The sequence below is a fragment of the Aotus nancymaae genome, unplaced genomic scaffold, assembly GCF_030222135.1.
Source record: "Aotus nancymaae isolate 86718 unplaced genomic scaffold, 86718_ANA_hifiasm-v0.15.2.pri h1tg000022l_1, whole genome shotgun sequence".
NCBI classification, from domain to species: Eukaryota; Metazoa; Chordata; class Mammalia; order Primates; family Aotidae; genus Aotus; species Aotus nancymaae.
The window spans coordinates 19,719,325-19,737,206 of NW_026988435.1; the positions used below are offsets into that span (position 1 = coordinate 19,719,325).

At 34.5% G+C, this 17,882-nt stretch overlaps 1 protein-coding gene across 1 annotated transcript in view; it reads right to left on the reverse strand.

Moving 5' to 3' along the window:
• The window catches only part of SAMSN1 (SAM domain, SH3 domain and nuclear localization signals 1), a 162,232-nt gene extending 144,557 nt beyond the window's left edge, over positions 1-17,675 (reverse strand). Inside the window, exons 1-4 of the mRNA XM_012444765.3 lie at positions 17,542-17,675; positions 15,948-16,019; positions 11,384-11,529; positions 4,194-4,325 (exon numbers count right to left, since the gene is read on the reverse strand). Of these exons, the coding sequence (XP_012300188.2) occupies positions 4,194-4,325; positions 11,384-11,407 (156 nt within the window). The 5' untranslated portion in view covers positions 11,408-11,529; positions 15,948-16,019; positions 17,542-17,675. The remainder of the gene's footprint in view (positions 1-4,193; positions 4,326-11,383; positions 11,530-15,947; positions 16,020-17,541) is intronic.
• Positions 17,676-17,882: the final 207 nt, after the last annotated feature.

The window sequence follows — 17,882 nt, forward strand, 5'->3', positions numbered from 1 at the left end:
TTAAGCAACTTTCCAAGGTCACACAGCGTCTAAGTGACAGAGCTAGAAAGAGAATCCATAACTGCTCAACTCCAAAGCTGACAATTTTATCCGCTGCATCATTGGCTCTCCACTATTACTAAGACTTTCTTTAGCTTGAGTAATGAACCTTCACTGATCCATTTATTTAGCTTACAAATATTTATTGAATGACCACTATGCACAAGACATAAATAATAGGAACATTGCCTCTGACCCACGTTTAAGCACATTTTTTAAAAGGCTCAAATTTTCTATCAATTTAATTTATGAGATACAAAATGAAGTGAAAAATTGACAATTATTTGCTTACTTCAATCAATATAAACAGCAAGTCAGATAATTCAGGCTTGATCCAGTTAACCCCAGATTGGCAAAGATACAAACATTTTATGTTCTCTGTTTTAATCTGTTTTGTGTTGCTATAAGAGAATACCTGAGACTGGAATTTACTGGCTTACAGTTCTGGAAGCTGAGAAGTCCAAGACAGAGGGGCCACATCTCGTGAGGACCTTCTTACTGTGTCATTGCATGGCAGAAAGCAAAAGGGCATAGAGGTCAAGACAAAGAGAATGAGAAAGGGCCAAACTTGCTTTTATAACAAACCCACTCTCATGATAACGACATTAGTCCATTTGTGAGAGTAGAGCCCTCATGATCTATTAATCACTTCTTAAAGGTCCCACCTGTCAGTATGATTGGACTGGGGATTAAATTTCCAACACATGAACTTTAGGAGAGACATTCAAACCATAGCATTCTCATGCTTTTTCTAATTCAAATACTTTATGAGCTTCAGACATAGGAGGTACTAAAATAGATACAGAATCAAGCGGTTACAGGCTACATTTAAAATAACATAATGGAATGATCAGTCCTTAGGCTAACATGTTAGTATATTTATTTAATTTTTCAGCACATTTATTTAACCATGTGCTTGTTCAATCCCACTAGTTTTTGGCAGTTGTCCTCCAACACTTTATGCCTTCCCTAATATACCGCAAGTGGATCACTTACTATTCCTCTTCAAACATTTAATAATGTTCCATATCTTAAATTGGTTTCTCTTTGGATGAGCTTTTCATTATTGACCATTCCTGAAACTCCAATTAAGATACAAACTAGATATTTGTGATGATGTATGATATTCTTCATTTAAAACCCTCCAATAAAATTATTTCTGTCCAATACCTCTATTACCCATAATTGTACATATGGGCTACACTGGATCATCTCCTTTGAGAATATTCATGGTCTTATGTTCGTTCATCTATGGGACTCCCACCGTGATCAAAACAGTGATATCCAAAGGGTAAAATTCCTAATACGTATGAATAAATAATATATTTCATAAGGAAAGCCAAGGATTCTTCTCTCATTTTGATTTTCCTCTTCAATTTAGGTGGCAACTGACATTATTTTTATTATGGGCTATAGTTTCCTCTGTAACTAACAGCCATATTGTCAGGTTGGTTCTAGAAATTGTGTGAGTACCTCTCTTATCTGGGAAGGTTACAAATACCTGGATTGAGGACTGGGAGCTTGAGCCATAACTCCATTAGCTTTAGGGATGATTTCAAAGTATTTCTGAAGAGCCAGTCCAAAAGGAATGATCTTTTTTCTGGTACTGTTAAATCTGGTCCAAAACTTTTTTGTTTCTTTACATCAAGAGGGGGGAAGGAGGTGCCAATACCAGAAGAAAAGGAAAAAAATCTGTTCTTCAAAGGCTGAGAGGGAAGTTTAGGTAAGCTCCAAACCATTAACTAGGGATACTAAGAAAGCAGATACTTAAAATATTTTGATTTCATTATTAAAAATCTGATTTTATTTATCTAAGCTGTGAAATAATTTTCATTAGGAATATAATAAGTGTCAATAATAATTTGATTGGAATGGCATAATTCAACGACTAAAAGGTGAAATCAAGGATTGAACTGACTTTTCAGTATGCATGTATACATACATGCATACATATGTTTGTATTTATACATATATTTTTTATTAAATGTTGAGAAATTACAGAGAGAGAGAGAGCTATAGCAATTTAAATCATGTTTTTATTATTCTTGTCTACTTTGCAATATAAATGAAGTTTGAAAAAATTTTAGTAGACTAGTTGGCCATGAAATAGTTTGTTTTTTTATGCATATTTACTAAACTCACACATTTAAGAAAATGTCTTCAGGCTCTTCAGCCTATACAATTTTTCTTTTTAATTACAGGGTGAAAATGCTTATAAACAATTTGCAATGTCAGTTGACAGCCTCCATGTGTATGGTTTATCTCTCTCACATTAATATGTACAAAATATTATAAGCTCCTCTTATGCATATCTAGCGACAACAACATGTTAGGGATATTCAAAAAGGTACAAGGTTAAGGGAAGGGTTTCCACTGCATTAAAAGATATTTTTGTATTATTTTTAAATTACTGTTAAATTATTGTTAAACTTGCTTTCCAACATTGCTTTCTAGTTGCTCTAAGCTTCTAAGAAATCTAAACTTTGAAAGCTATGATAATAAGCCATTTTTAATGTACCCAAAGAATAAAATAGGTATATGTGAAGCACAAAACTGAAAAGTAATTTGTTGTTACCCTTCCCCTAAAGCAAAAAATATCTGAGTTTGAATCCTAGTGCATTCTCTTTTTGAGAGGGCAAGTTACTTAAAATTTTTCAACATTTTGAGAAATTTTGAAAGAGAACATTTTGAAAGAGAAAATCAGAGAGATTTCTAAATCTCTCTAAAATCTCACAACTCCCTAAGTTGTGAGAATAACATAAATAATTTCATGTATACATGTATTACCTTACACAAATAAGGCATTGAATAAGTGATAGTTAATATTATTTTTTGTGTTATCAGGAAAAGTGTGATTATAAGGGCAGGAAGTGGCATCTAAATCTGTAAATATAGGGATGTTGTTTATCTGTAGTAGACATAGGCTGTTTTGTATTGTCCTGAGCCACAACACAAGTAAAAGAAGTTTATATGTATTAAATTATAGTTGACCCTTTAACAACATGGAGGTTAGAGTTGCTGACACCCCTTGCAGTTCAAAATTTTCATATAACTTTTGACTCCCCAGAAGTGTAACTAATAGCCTACTATTGACTGGAAGTCATACTGATAACATAGTCAATCAATACATATTTTGTATGTTATATGTATTAAGTAAAGAAAATGTTATTAAGAACGTGAGGAAGAGAAAATACATTTATTATTCATGAAGTGGAAGTGGATCATCATAAAGGTCTTTATCCTTGTCATCTTCACATTGAGTAGGCTGAGGAGGGGGACAAATAGGAGGAGTTGTGGCAGAGGTGAAAGAAAATCTGCATGTAAGTGGACCTGCACAGCTTGAACCCATGTTGTTCAAGGGTTGACTGTATTTTAAATGCAGCTCAATTGCCTAAGAGTTAGAATAGCCAGCACTGTTAAATAGGAGGGACAGGTACAATTTTGTATAATGCAGAGAACTCTATCTCTAGTAATTTTAAAGATAATTCACAAAACAATTTGCATTTGCATTTTTGTAACACTTACCTTTCAGAAATGATGGTGTGTATTTGTAAGTTCAAAAAACAATTTATTACAGTGGTTAGAACATAAACTTTGAAAGCAGCCAGTGATGTGCCAGAATCAGCACTTGAGATAATTATTAACTAAATATTCAGATACTGCAAACCTGTAGTTAAACCATGGGCAGCTTGAAATTGGCCATGGTGAGGCATTTACACCATAGAAATTGATAAATGCTATAAATCTAGGTCTCCCCTCCAACGCCTGGTTTACCAGAAACTACTGATTCAGACACATATCTGTTTAAATGTCAACTTTAACACTTAATGGTTTATAGCCTTTAGCAGCTTATCTTGCCTTTCTTTCTTGCAACTTCCAAATATAGAAAATGATATAATTATTTATAGTCATAAGGTTGCTTTGGGGATTGAATTAACTATACAATCATCTATTGCTCATTCAGTAAATGGTAGTTCACAGTAAGAACCCCAAATCATAAAAAAGACAACAAGAAAGAGAAAATCAGAAACTAAAGGAAAATGATTAAGTTTCTGAGAACAGTGAATTTCTGCTGTATTAACAGGTATCATTGAGCAACAGATTCTAGATATATAATAGAGAAAAAAATTCACTCAAGTCAATGCTTCACTCACCATGAAGAGACTGTTAGGTGACTGTTCACTCTCTCCAAAGGGTGGGATAGGAGAATCAGTTCTACTAGACGTGCTTTCTTGGTTAGCTTGTTGCTCTGGGATCGGCTCATATAAGCTATCCATAGAGCCTTCCTGCAATACAGAGATTTATGAGTCAAGGAATAACAGAATAATTATTTTCCTTGAAAAGATACCTAATTTATCCACGTCCCCCTTTATATAGTACTTTATCTAAATTATCCTGGGCATAGGGATTAAGAGTTTACAGTATGCTAATTTCCAACACTGAACAATACAGTAGAGCCAGGAATTATTACACAGCCAGGAATTATTATTCCCACCATTATTATGGAGCCAAGAATTTAAAAGATTCTAAATGTTGCAGAGGCAGGCACACAATGAGGGAATTCCTCAAGGGGCATGTTTAAGACATTAAGTTCAAAGAACTTGCCAGCCATATGCAGAAAACTGAAACTGGATTACTTCCTTACACCTTATATAAAAATTAACTCAAGATGGATTAAAGACTTAAATGTAAGACCTAAAACCATAAAAACCCTAGAAGAAAAAATAGGCAATACCATTCAGGACATAGGCATAGGCAAAGACTTCATGACTAAAACACCAAAAGCAATAGCAAGAAAAGCCAAAATTGACAAGTGGGATCTAACTTAACTAAAGAGTTTCTGCACAGCAAAAGAAACTATAATTAGAGTGAACAGGCCACCTACAGAATGGAAGAAACTTTTGCAATCTATCCATCTGTCAAAGGGCTAATATCCAGAATCTACAAAGAACATAAACAAATTTACAAGAAAAAAACCATCCCATCAAAAAGTGGCTGAAGGATTTGAACAGACACTTTTCAAAAAAACATATTTATGCAGCCAATAGACATGAAAAATGATCATTATCACTGGTCATTAGAGAAATGCAAATCAAAACCACACTGAGATACCATCTCATGCCAGTTAGAATGGCAATCATTAAAAAGTCAAGAAACAACAGGTGCTGGAGAGGATGTGGAGAAATAGGAAGGCTTTTACACTGTTGGTGGGTGTGTAAATTAGTTCAAGCATTGTGGAAGACAGTGTGGTGATTCCTCAAAAATCTAGAACTAGAAATATCATTTGACCCAGCAATCCCATTACTGGTTATATATCCAATGGATTATAAATCACTCTACTATAAAGACACATGAACATGTATGTTTATTGCAGCACTGTTCACAATAGCAAAGACTTGGAACCAACCCAAATGCCCAGCAACGATAGACTGGATAATGAAAATGTGGCACAAACTATGCAGCCATAAGAAAAGGATGAGTTTACATCCTTTGCAGGGACATGGATGAAGCTGAAAACCATTATTCTCAGCAAACTAACAACACAGCATGTTCTCACTCACAGGTGGGAGTTGAACAATGAGAACTCATGGACATAGGGAAGGGAATATCACACACTGGGACCTGTTGGGAAGTGGAGGGTGAGGTAGGGATAGCATTAGGAGAAATACCTAATGCAGATGACGGATTTATGGGTGCAGCAAACCACCATGGCACATGTATGCCTGTGTAACAAACCTGCACATTCTGCACATGTACCCCATAACTTAAAATTTTTAAAAAAGGTCAGAAAAAAAAAAACAGACACATAGGCCAATATAACATAATAGAGAACCCAGAAACACACTGGCACACCTACAGTGAACTCATTATTGGCAAAGCTGTGAAAAACATACACTGGGGAAAAGACAGTTTCTTCAATATATACTGCCAGAAAATCTAAATGTTCATATGCAGAATAATGAAACTAGGCCTCCATCTATTACCATAGAAAATAAAATCAAAATGGGTTCAACACTTAAATCTAAGACTTCAAACTATGAAACTACAAGAAAACATTAGGAAAAATCTTCAAAACATTGGTCTGGGAAAGGATTTCTTGAGCAATCCCCCACAAGTATAGGCAACCAAAGCAAAACTAGACAAGTGAGATCACATGTTGAAAAGCTCCTGTACAGCAAAAGATACAATTAACAAAGTGAAGAAATAACCCACAGAATGGGAAAAAACATTTGCACAATATCCATCCGATGTGGGATTAATAACTAGAATATACATGGAACTCAAACAACTCTATAGGAAAAAGTCTAATAATCTGATCAAAAATGGGCAAAAGATTTGAATAGACATTTCTCAAAAGAAGACATACAAATGGCAAACAGGCTTATGAAAAAGTGCTCAACATCACTGATCATCAGAGAAATGCAGATCAAAACTACAATGAGATATTATCTCACCCTTGTTAAAATGGCTTATATCCAAAAGACAGAAACTTTCAAATTCTGGTGAAGATATGGAGAACAAGGAACACTTGTACACTGTTGGTGGGAATATAAATCAGTACAACCACTAAGGAGAACCGTTCGGAGGTTCCCCAAAAACCTAAAAGTTGAGCTAACATATGATCCAGCAATCTCACTCCTGGTTATATACCTTGCAAAAAGGAAAACAGTATATCAAACAGATATTTGCTCTCCTACGTTTGTTGCAGCACTGTTACAATCTAAGATTTGGGTGCAAGCTAAGTGTCTATCAACAGATGAATGGAGAAAGAAAATGTGGTACATAAACACAACAGAGTACAGTTCAGCCATAAAAAAGAATGAAATCTAGTCATTTGCAACAACATAAATGGAACTGGAAGTGATTATATTAAGTGAAATAATCCAGGCAAAGAAAGACAAACATTGCATGTTCTCAGTTACTTGTGGGATCTAAAAATCAAAAACAACTGGACTCACAGACATAGAGATTAGAAGGATGGTTTCCAGAGGCTAGGAAGAGTAGTGGGGTGCTAGGGGTAAGCTGGGGATGGTTAACAGACACAGAAAAATAGAAAGAATGAATACAACCTACTATTTGATAGCACGATAGGTTGACCATGGTCAACAACAACTTAATTACATTTTAAAATAATTTAAAGAGTGTGACTGGGTTATTTTTAACTCAAAGGACAAATGTTTGAGGGGATGGATACCCCATTCTCCATGATGTGCTTATTTCACATTGTATGTCTGTGTCAAATCATCTCATGTACTCCATAAATACATGTATCTACTGTGTACCTACAAAAATGTAAAAAATTTGAAAGTCAAGGGCAAATGATACACACCGCAACACACACACACACACACAGAGCAGTTTCATTCACCTTACCAAGGAGCTATAAGGATAAAATAAATACAAGGTATGCTTTGAAATAGCAAAAATATTTTACAAATACAGTCAAGGAATTAATATTAATGTTTAGAACATCAATATTGAAAATATTATTTTATTCATTTTTATCCTTGTATGGAAAAATGAATTTAAAATACATGTGTTTGGATTTAAAAGCATTGTGTAATATATTGTAACTTGTTTGTGTTTGGAAAGCAAACTTATTAATCAAATTGACTTTTTTGAAAGATAGAACTATCTAGTTATGACACTAGAAGCAGTCTTAAAAGAGAGAGGTTACAGTATATGCTTAGTACATTGAAATGTTCTAGGTGCATTAACATGTAAGTAAAGGGAAGATTGGTTGCCTTGTCTGTCTTTAGAACTTTCAGCCAATATAATTTGCTGTTTCCTCTTTTAAGTAACCCCTGTTCCAAACACATGGCAGACTACTGGGAAAATGATGAAGAACTAAGTAAGTAATGAGTACTCTAAAATACATAAGCATGTAGGGAAACCTAAGAGAAACCCAAAGTAGTGAGTGAAACTAAAGCTTTAGACATATAAAGCTTCGACTCAAAGACAGACAACATCAGGCAGATCTTAAACCCTGAGGGGTGGCATACAATATATGTCCTCTACATAAGGTAAGCTCCATGATGGAAATACAGGGTCTATGGTAGCAGCGGTTGAAAGGGGTCTGAAAAAACCTTCTGCCAACAGCTGCTAGGGCTCTTGCTTACAGGAAGCCATGGACCTGAAAAGCAAAATTCAACATGGCCAGAAAAACAGGATATAAAACAGAATATACCAATGGTTTAGTGTCTATATCAGTAATAGTCCATATATTGGCTTGGAGTGAGATCTCTGAACCAGTTCTGGTTTTTAATTGGGGCATCAGAGAAACATGAGATTTTGCTTCACTAGTAGATAAAGAAAGGTGAAGAAGCCAGGAAAGACAGAGAGAGGGCGAGAGAAACAGGAAAGAAGACTTGTGATTCTAAATTATCCAATGCACATGAAAAGATCAAATGCTGAGAAAGAGAGCCAGCTGAATTGACAATCAGAAAATTAAACCATTTCATTCCAGATGAAATTAAAATCATAAAACAGATGGAGAGATAATATAAGAAAGAATATAATCTTCAAAGAGCTAAATGAAAAAGTAATACTTGATTAAAAAAAAATAATTTATGATGAAACCAAAACAGAAATGAAATGGAAATCATTAAATCAGAACAAAAAACAATTACAAAGTCTTGAAAATGAATAATATAATCACAGAAATTTATATTAAATAATCAAAAATTGAAACGAACTCTAGACCTTTCATAAGAGAGAATTAGAAAATGCTGAGTTCACTTAAGTTTATATTTAAAACTTAAATATACCTAAGTTTAAATGAATCTAAGTTTATATTTAAAAAAAAAGATAAAATCCAAAGTTTGAAGAAGGACAAATGGGGAGCGGAGTATTCTTCTCAGTAAGACATCTACTTGGCAGTAGAATTATTAATATCTTAATAGGTATTTAAAAGAACAAGTAAAAGGAAAGGGATAGAAATAAACCAATGGGATAGAACAAAGAGTCCAAATAAAGACAGAGACAGCATTTCAAATTATTGAAGAAATTGTGCAGGGATAATTGATTTGTAACCTCATAGGTTACAAAAAAATGTTAAATGCAGTTACTATATGATGAGTTCAACAAGAAAAATCACCGGGCTTCAAATGAGCAAGTTTTCTAAAAGCCTTGTCACCACGTAAAACTCTAAGAAAAAATGTGGAGTCAGAGTGGCATATATAAAAGGGTATTTCTGCCTCCTTTTTGAAAGATAGAGCCCATTTCAAGTTTATAGATCCAAAATAATAGCAATCACTGTTAATGGATTATTTATAGTATCCTTGGTTCAGAATGGGTAGTTCATTAAGTTTCTGCCTTTATATTTCTCTTAAAAACCCCATTTACTAAAAGATTTACAATTTTCCCCTACACTTAAATAAGAGATGTTTAACTCTTACGTTCTTTCGTTAGTGGTAATCTTTATGTGACACATATTGTTTAAAATCACCTGCTTCCCAGAGATTTAAAGGTCAATGTATTTACATATACTTTCATTCTTTAAAATTCAGAAATCTTTCCACTAAATCAGTGGTTTTCTTCTCTTTTCTTAAATGCAGTGTCCGATATGTTCACGTTTCTACAGGCATTGATAAAATATGTTTTGGATTTTGCATAAAATCCTGGCAAGAGCTGTAACCCTACCCCCTTTTTCAAAGCTTATAACAGCACAGTAGGGTGTCACAACACCCTGGCTGAGAACCTATGCTAAATTATTCTGCATATTTATTCCACAAGAAGGAATAAAAAAACACCTAAGATAATGTTTATTTTTTCCAAGTACCTTGTACACATTTTCTTATTAAAGCAATTGAATTTGATAACATAAACTTTGCAATGATTCAACAAAAGACCAGGATTCTTGATGGTTTCGTCTAATATATTATGTTTCTGAGCAAGTAACTTCTTAAGGACAACTTTAACAGATAGAAAAGAGTTACAGTCATATTGAGTCCATGAGCCAGGACTTTGAGGCAATCCTTTTCAAGTAAGTGCTCCCTTCCCTATATCACAGAGGAAGACAATCAAGCTTACTTCTTTATGGTTATATGTCTTTAGCAGCAGCATTACAAACGTATGTCACACCATGCTGAACCATGCTATGTTATAGAAACATTGGCATACTGATTATATTACCATTCAAAATGATTTCAGAATGCAATCATCTTTGGTGCTACACTGCCTATTTCCATGGGAAGTATATTCATATAAACCACATATAACTCTTTTGGATCAACCAGAAAAGTATGCACAATACCACTTAAATCACGTGAAATGGGATTTCTGCCATCAGATTTATATGGCACAAAGCAAAGTAGAGAGCTGGCAGTTATTTTGTAAATTGGACTATATAGGCAACAAGAACTTGATGATTCAGCCTCTCACAACTCACAATTGCATTTTACTTTTCAAGATGCTCTAAGATTAAATCCCTTATCTTGGCTTAAAATGCCTCCTGTTTAGGTATTACAACGTATGTCAGCACCATCTCTACTGCTTATGTTAATCTTATGTGCAATTTGAAAAGAAAACAAATATCAGAAGTATACCATTTTATTTTCCCAAATGAGAGGGATCTCCCATCGACATCTTGAAAAACCAATGAATAGACACAATGCCCTGCTGTAAACACAGACAGAAATGAATAAAATTATTTTTGAAATCTATTTTTAAGCATTGGCAGATGGTTGCAACTGTAGCTTAGAGTTATGAAGTATTTTCACATCCATGACTACCTGATAACTTTCACTGATCCACTTCAGAATAAGGAAAAAAAAAAGGTAATAATGTGAAAATGAATTTGAGAGGTACTTGTACCGTTGAGTAAGCATATCTCCAGGACTGGATTAATCTACTGTACCTTGCATTTACAGTGTGGTGCAACTCACAAAACTGCCTTCATGGAAGTTAACCAAGCCAACATTGAAAGAAATTCATTACTCAAAGAACAAAGAAGAAATTTTGATTCCTGGGATGTCTCAAAGCAAAGGAAGCTACACAAAGCCTGCATATTTTGCAAAATTTTTTTCTCATACTCATAACAAACAGAAGAAAACTATTTCTCCAAAATACTGTTCACAAAACATTATACTCAAAATTCAGCATGAAAATGCTAAATAACTAGTAATTGATGCAGTTCTTTTTATTACTTGTCTTTGAGTAGAGTTGGCTTAAGTGCTTTAATGAAAGCATCCTTTCTCACTGTTCCTTTTGATGTGAACTTTCTGAGATTATTAAGTGTATTCATATCATCACATAGGAAGTTTAGAATATATCCCAATTTCATTCCTTTTATTTGACACAGTAAAAATAAATGAACATAAATGGTACAAATAAAGGAACTTACCAGCGAAATGCAGAAAAGATTCATCTTGATCAGCTTCACTCTCTTGTTGCTCTGCTTTAAAGAATACGGTTGCCCCCTTGTAGCTCTCTCTTGCCTTCACAGCTGTTTGGCCAGTTCCCATGGGAGATTATTACAAAGTAAAATCCCTGCCATAATCCAGGGGATTCAGAGACCATTATCAAATAATATTGGTCTTTATTGAACAAACAATTTCCTAAATTAATGAAGAACCCTGACTCAAAAAATGAGAGAATGAGACTTACCACGATCTGTGTACAGATTTCAAAGGTGGCAATGATAGTCCTAAAACCTGCAGTGAAAATGCATTGAAAACAACTACAGGCCTAGCTAACTAAATGGAGCATTGATGCAAACCTGGAGAAAATATTATTCTTCAGGATAAAAGTAACATCTTCCTTTTAAAAGTGGTAGGTCAAGGGTCCATCTCATGTTCCTTCCCATCTCCCATTCCTATTTTCTCTTTCAACAATTTACAAAACGTTTGATTCCTTACATGACAAGATATAGAGATGAACACATTTTTACAATGGCAAAATATGCAAAATGCATAAATCTAAAATTTACCACTTTAACCTTTTTTTTTTTTTTTTTTTTTTTTGAGACAGAGTCTTGCACTGTTGCCCAGGCTAGAGTGCAGTGGCACAATCTCGGCTCACTGCAACTTCTGCCTCCTGGGTATAAGCGATTCTCCTGGCTCAGCCTCCCGAGTAGCTGGGATTACAGGCACCCGCCACCATGCCCAGCTAATTTTGTATATTTTTAGTAGAGATAGGGTTTTACCATGTTGGCCAGGCTAGTCTCGAACTCCTGACTTCATCATTCACCCGCCTCAGCCTCCCAAAGTGCTGGGATTACAGGTGTGAGCCACTGCACCCAAACAACTTTAACCATTTTTAAGTAAACAGTTAAGTAACGTTAAATACATCTACATTGTTGTGCAACTAACACCATCATGCATCTCCAGAACCATTTCATCTTTCCTAATTCAAACCTCATACCCATTAAACACTAACTTCCAATTTCTCCCGTCACTCAGTCCCTGGAAACCACCTTTCTACTTTCTGTCTTTCTAAATGTGACTACTCTACATGCTTTCTGTAAGTGGAATCGATATTTACCCTTTGGTGACTGGTTTACTTCACTTAGCATAATGTCTCCAAGGTGTGTCCATGTTATAGCATGTGTCAGAATTTCCTTCCTTTTTAAGGCTGAATAATATTCGTTTTTGTGTATATATCACATTTGTTTATCTACTTGTTTGTTGATAAACACTTGGATTGCTTCTACCAATACTGCTATGAGCATAGATGTGCAAGTATCTGTTTAAGTCCTTGCTTTCAATTTTTTAGGGTATATACCCAGAAGGGAATCATTGTATTCTTTGTGAATTCCTTGTTAATGAGGAACCACCTACTGCTGTCCTCATTGACTGCATCTTTGCCAGCCCTTGTTATTTTCTGGTTTTTGTTGTTGTTGTTTGTTTGTTTTTGAGATGGGTTCTCCCTCTGTCGTCTGTCACCAGGCTAGAGTGCAGTGGTATAATCTCGGCTCACTGTAACCTCCACCTCCCGGGTTCAAGCGATTCTCCTGCCTCAGCTTCCCAAGGAGCTGGGACTACAGGTGTGCACCACCATGCACAGCTAATTATTGTATTTCTGGTAGAGATGGGGTTTTACCATGTTGATCAGGAAGGTCTTGTATATGCTGTAACGTAAGGGTCCAACTTTATCGTTTTGCATGTGTATATTCCATTTATCCAACACCTTTGTTGAAAGACTGCACCTTCCCCATTGAATGGTCTTGACAGGCTTGCTAACAATCATTTTACCACATAAATGAAAGCTTGTTTCTAGGCTCTCCATTCTATTACATTTGTCTACATGTCTGTTTCTAAGTCAGTATCACACTGTTTTGATTATTGTATGCTTCGAAGTAAATTTGAAATGAAGCACTTTTGCATATTGTTTTACTACTTCAAAAAATAAAAAACCTTGAAAAGTGTTCTTTTTCTTTTAGTAAGAAAATTGAGGCTCAGAAGAATAAGTAACTTGTCAAGGTCAAAACTAGAAAATGGTAAATTCTGGAATCTAGTCCAGGAATATCTGGTTCCAAATTTCATGCTTTTTTTACTAACAGTATCATCCTGTGTAAACTTTAGGATGATACTTAGCTTCTGCATCTTCAGTAAATTCATCTCTACGATGGCATGTTAAACCTAGCTATATGAAAACATCAGCTAAAACTAGGTGACTTTTTTACATTCATTTAGGTGTTTTATTTCTAGACACGCTTGAAATCTCATTATTTTTTAAAATGCACTAATAGTTCTAAAAGTTAAATTTATTTTTAAAATTTTTATTATTTTTTTATTTTTAATTAACAAATAAAAATTGTATATATGGTATACAACATGATATTTTGAAATAAGTATGTGAAATGGTTAAATTAAGCTAATATACGCCATTATCTTATGTATTTATTTGTGGTAAGAACACTTAAAACCTACTCTCTTAGCAGTTTTCAATGTACAATATATTGTTATTCACTAAAAGCGCCGTATTTTACAATAAATCTCCTGAACTCATCATGTCTAACTAAAATTTTCTATCTTTTGACCATGACCATCATCTTCTCCAATTACTCCTCAAATCCCCCAGAGCCTTGTAATCACCATTCTACTCTTTGTTTCTATGAATTCAACTCTTTTAGATTCTTCATTAGTGAGAACATATAGTGTTTATCTCTCTGTATCTAGCTTATTTCACTTAACGTAATATCCTCCAGACTGATCTATGTTGTCACAAACAACAAGATTTCCTTCACTTTAAAAACTGAATAGTATTTCATTTTGTATAAATACTGCATTTTCCAGCAACCTCCCTAGTGGGTATATATATCCAAAGAAAATAAAGCCTGTATGGCAGAGAGATATTTGCACCCCCATGTTCAATGCAGCATTATCTCCAGTTGCCAAGATATGGAATCAACTTAAGTATCCATTAACAGATGAATAAATAATTAAGCTAAATTTAGATCTTAAAATAAGTTTCTTCTTCACCTGTTCCAGGACTTACTTTTCGTTAAATAACATTTATTTCCATAAACCTTATTAGAAATAAGGCATTCTAAGGGAGGATATCTACAGCCCCTTGTTTTTAATTAGTAACACCTAGAGATTTACATTGGCACCTTCTGCTTTAGAGTGTTATCAGTTAAGAATGCTTTGAGTTGCAGGTAGTAGACTATATGACTAAGAGTGTTTAATCAAGATGGGTTATTGTTCACATATAAAAATAGGTCTATAGATTGACAAGTGTTGTCATTGAAGCAGAGGGTCAGTGAGGTCAGTCATGAGTACCGTCCATAGTTCCCTTGCCCTTCCTTCCATGATTTGAAGATGGCTACAGAAGTTTATAGCATTAATTCCTCACACAGTTGCTTTCAAACACTGGAAACAGACATCATATGCACCGGTGTCAAGCAGCCCTTCCTGTTTGGCCTCCCTTCCATCATGCTTCCCAAGAGCCTCAGTACTGTAAGCTTCATGATTCTGTATACGTTTCTGCATATAGAAGTGTATCTCAATTTTTTGAGATACAATATTAAAACTTAATCAAAAGCAAAACTAGATGATACTAGGACTTTGAGTTTCTTCTTTATAGTCTTTTATTTTAGGAGCTATAATATTGTTACAAATCCTGATTTTAAAAAAAAGATTATAAAAATTTTCACACATACTCAAAAGTAGACTATAGTAATTCCTTTATATGCCCCTCACCTATATTCAACAATTATCAAGATATTGCAAAAGTTTGCTTCATCTGTCCTTTTATTTCCTTTTTCTTTTCCGCTAAAGTATTTTAAAGCAAGTCTCAGCATCATGTTATTTCACTCCTATGTATTTCATTTATCTCTAAAATTTGTTGACTTTTTTTAGACACTCAGAATGCCATTCATAAATCTAAAAATTGTTTCCTGATTACTTCAAACGCCTTCCTTTGTCATTCCCCTCACAGAAAGGTAGGGTCTATTTCTCCAATCTCTTGAATGTTGCTTCTTTGTGTATCATTTAACTTCTTCTTTTATCTCTGGAATACACTATAAATGGAAATTAGCTCTTTCCTAAATGGAAGTTGATTGGATTCTGAATCAACCTTAAAAGGTGCAAAAACATTTTATAGGTATTGGGTACTGTACTTGGCATCATATCAGGAAGCACTCAGTACTTCCCCTATTTGTTAATACTAAGATAATTTCAACTGTTAATTACCTTAACTTAAATTGCTTCATTAGGAGCCACAACAGAATGTTCCTTTTAATTATAGAAGTGATCTCACATCAATTACCTAGAGAGTTTGGTAAAGTAGAAATTTTTCTAATCAACTAGTGACATGGTTAACCTAAATACAGTTTATAGAGGAAAAAGAAAAACATGACAATTTTCAAAAAAGTTGGTGCTTGTATAAATTCATTTTCACGTTGCTGTAAGAAATACCTGAAACTGGGTAATTTATGAAGACAAAAGGAGGCTTAATTTACTCACAGTTTCACATGGCTGGGGAGGCCTCAGGGAACTGATAATCATGGTGGAAGGCTATGGAGAAGCAAGCACCTTCTTCACAAGGCAGCAGGAGAGAGCAAGAGCAAAGGGGTAAGTGCCACTTTTAAACCATGAGATATTGGAGAGCTCATTCACTATCCTAAGAACAGCATGGGGGAAACTGCCTCCCGATATAATCACTTCCCAGAAGGTCCCTCCCTGGACATGTGGGAATCACAATTTGAGGTGAGATTTGGGTAGGGACACAGAGCCCAAACCATATCAGTGCTCCGGTCATGTTTTCAATTGCAACCAACAAATTGCTTATTATTTTTTCTCTTCATTCTCCTTTTCCTCTTCCTTTTTCTTTCTCTCCATCTTCCTGTCTCCATGTCATGACCCTAAGAGCTTATAGACTTTTATACGTATAATGTGCTTCAATTTAATTCAAATTGAACATGCTTTAATTTAATTCAAAAGTATTAACATCCATATTTTTCACGATAATCAACTTTGTCCTTTATTTGGCCATTGATAGACTTTCAGTTAGTGTGTTCCTATGCCTCTTTGAACCAACTTACTGTTCTTTGAGTTTCTTGAATTCTAGCACAACAGGATGTCTCAGCCTCATTTTGTAAGTGTTCTTATTGAGATCTAGAGTCAGCCATCCAATCAAAAGAGTCTAAAATATTTTAATAGAATCTGAAAGGTCAAATCTATGTGCTATAGTATTTTGCTGTTCTTTGTTTGCTCTGATTCCCACTTCAGTGTCTTAAGAATATCACTCATTTCTCACATATACAGCCTAATATATGTTTTAGAGAGCTTGTTTCATTAAACCATCTATTGGTGGAAAAATGAATCTAGAATAATAAAGAATAAGACAAGACCTTTGGTTAATATTGAATAAGTGATAATTTCTTATAATCCTTTCTTAATGTGCACTACTGTCATTTGGGAGGTAGTAGCTATTCGTATAGATAATACTGCAGTAGCCAACTTTAAAAATCTTTATAAACATTTATTTCCCTGTAGTTATTCTGCAACTTGAAATTTTTCTGATTTCTGTGCCTGGTAGAGGCTATACAAACAATAAAATATCCAAATATTATTTTTGCAAAAGTCCGCTGACTTGTTTAACATTACTCCTGGATACCCATTCCTCAAAAGCCATTGCTATTCAGAGAAGAGTTCTGGTAGCTACAACCACGCCCCATTGCATTTCCTAACAATCTTGTCTTCTCATATACTGAAAATCAACTACTTCATATCTATTTCCAATACCTTGTAAGAATTCCTGTACCTTGGAAGATGGCCATTACTTTTCATATCAACAAGTAGTTGTCACGACATTGTGCAAGCCCACAAGCTTTGGAGCCAAGAAGACCTATGTGTGAATTCAACAACTTACTATGAAATCTTTGACAAGTCACTTAACTTCTCTAAGTGTAAATTTCTACTTTTATATAAAAAAGATAAACCTATCTTGAAACCTTTTATAAAAATTGATATCAATGTACATAAAGCAAGTTTCAGGAGAAATTTAACAAACTGTTATGATACATTAGTGTGGTTATATTTCAATTAAAGTACATACCAAGAGCAGACATTAAATTCCACTGTCTGATTCAAAGGGAAGGAAAGAAGTGTGTCACAGCCAAAGTGTAGCAGAGTAAAAGCTACAAAAATCTGGATTCTATACCCAGTACTACATCAAAGGAATTCTGTTGCAAAGCCCTCCAAACTCAAAGGGTTTCATCTTCTTCATCTATAAAATGAAACAGATATAATTACTTTTTCTCAGCATTTGTCATATAACAGCACAAAAAAACAAATGGAAGGTACCTAAAGGACCCACCAGTAATCCCCAGGTTCCAAGGAGTTGACATATTAAAACATCTACAGTCATTCATAGCATATCAGCATGTAACCACACAC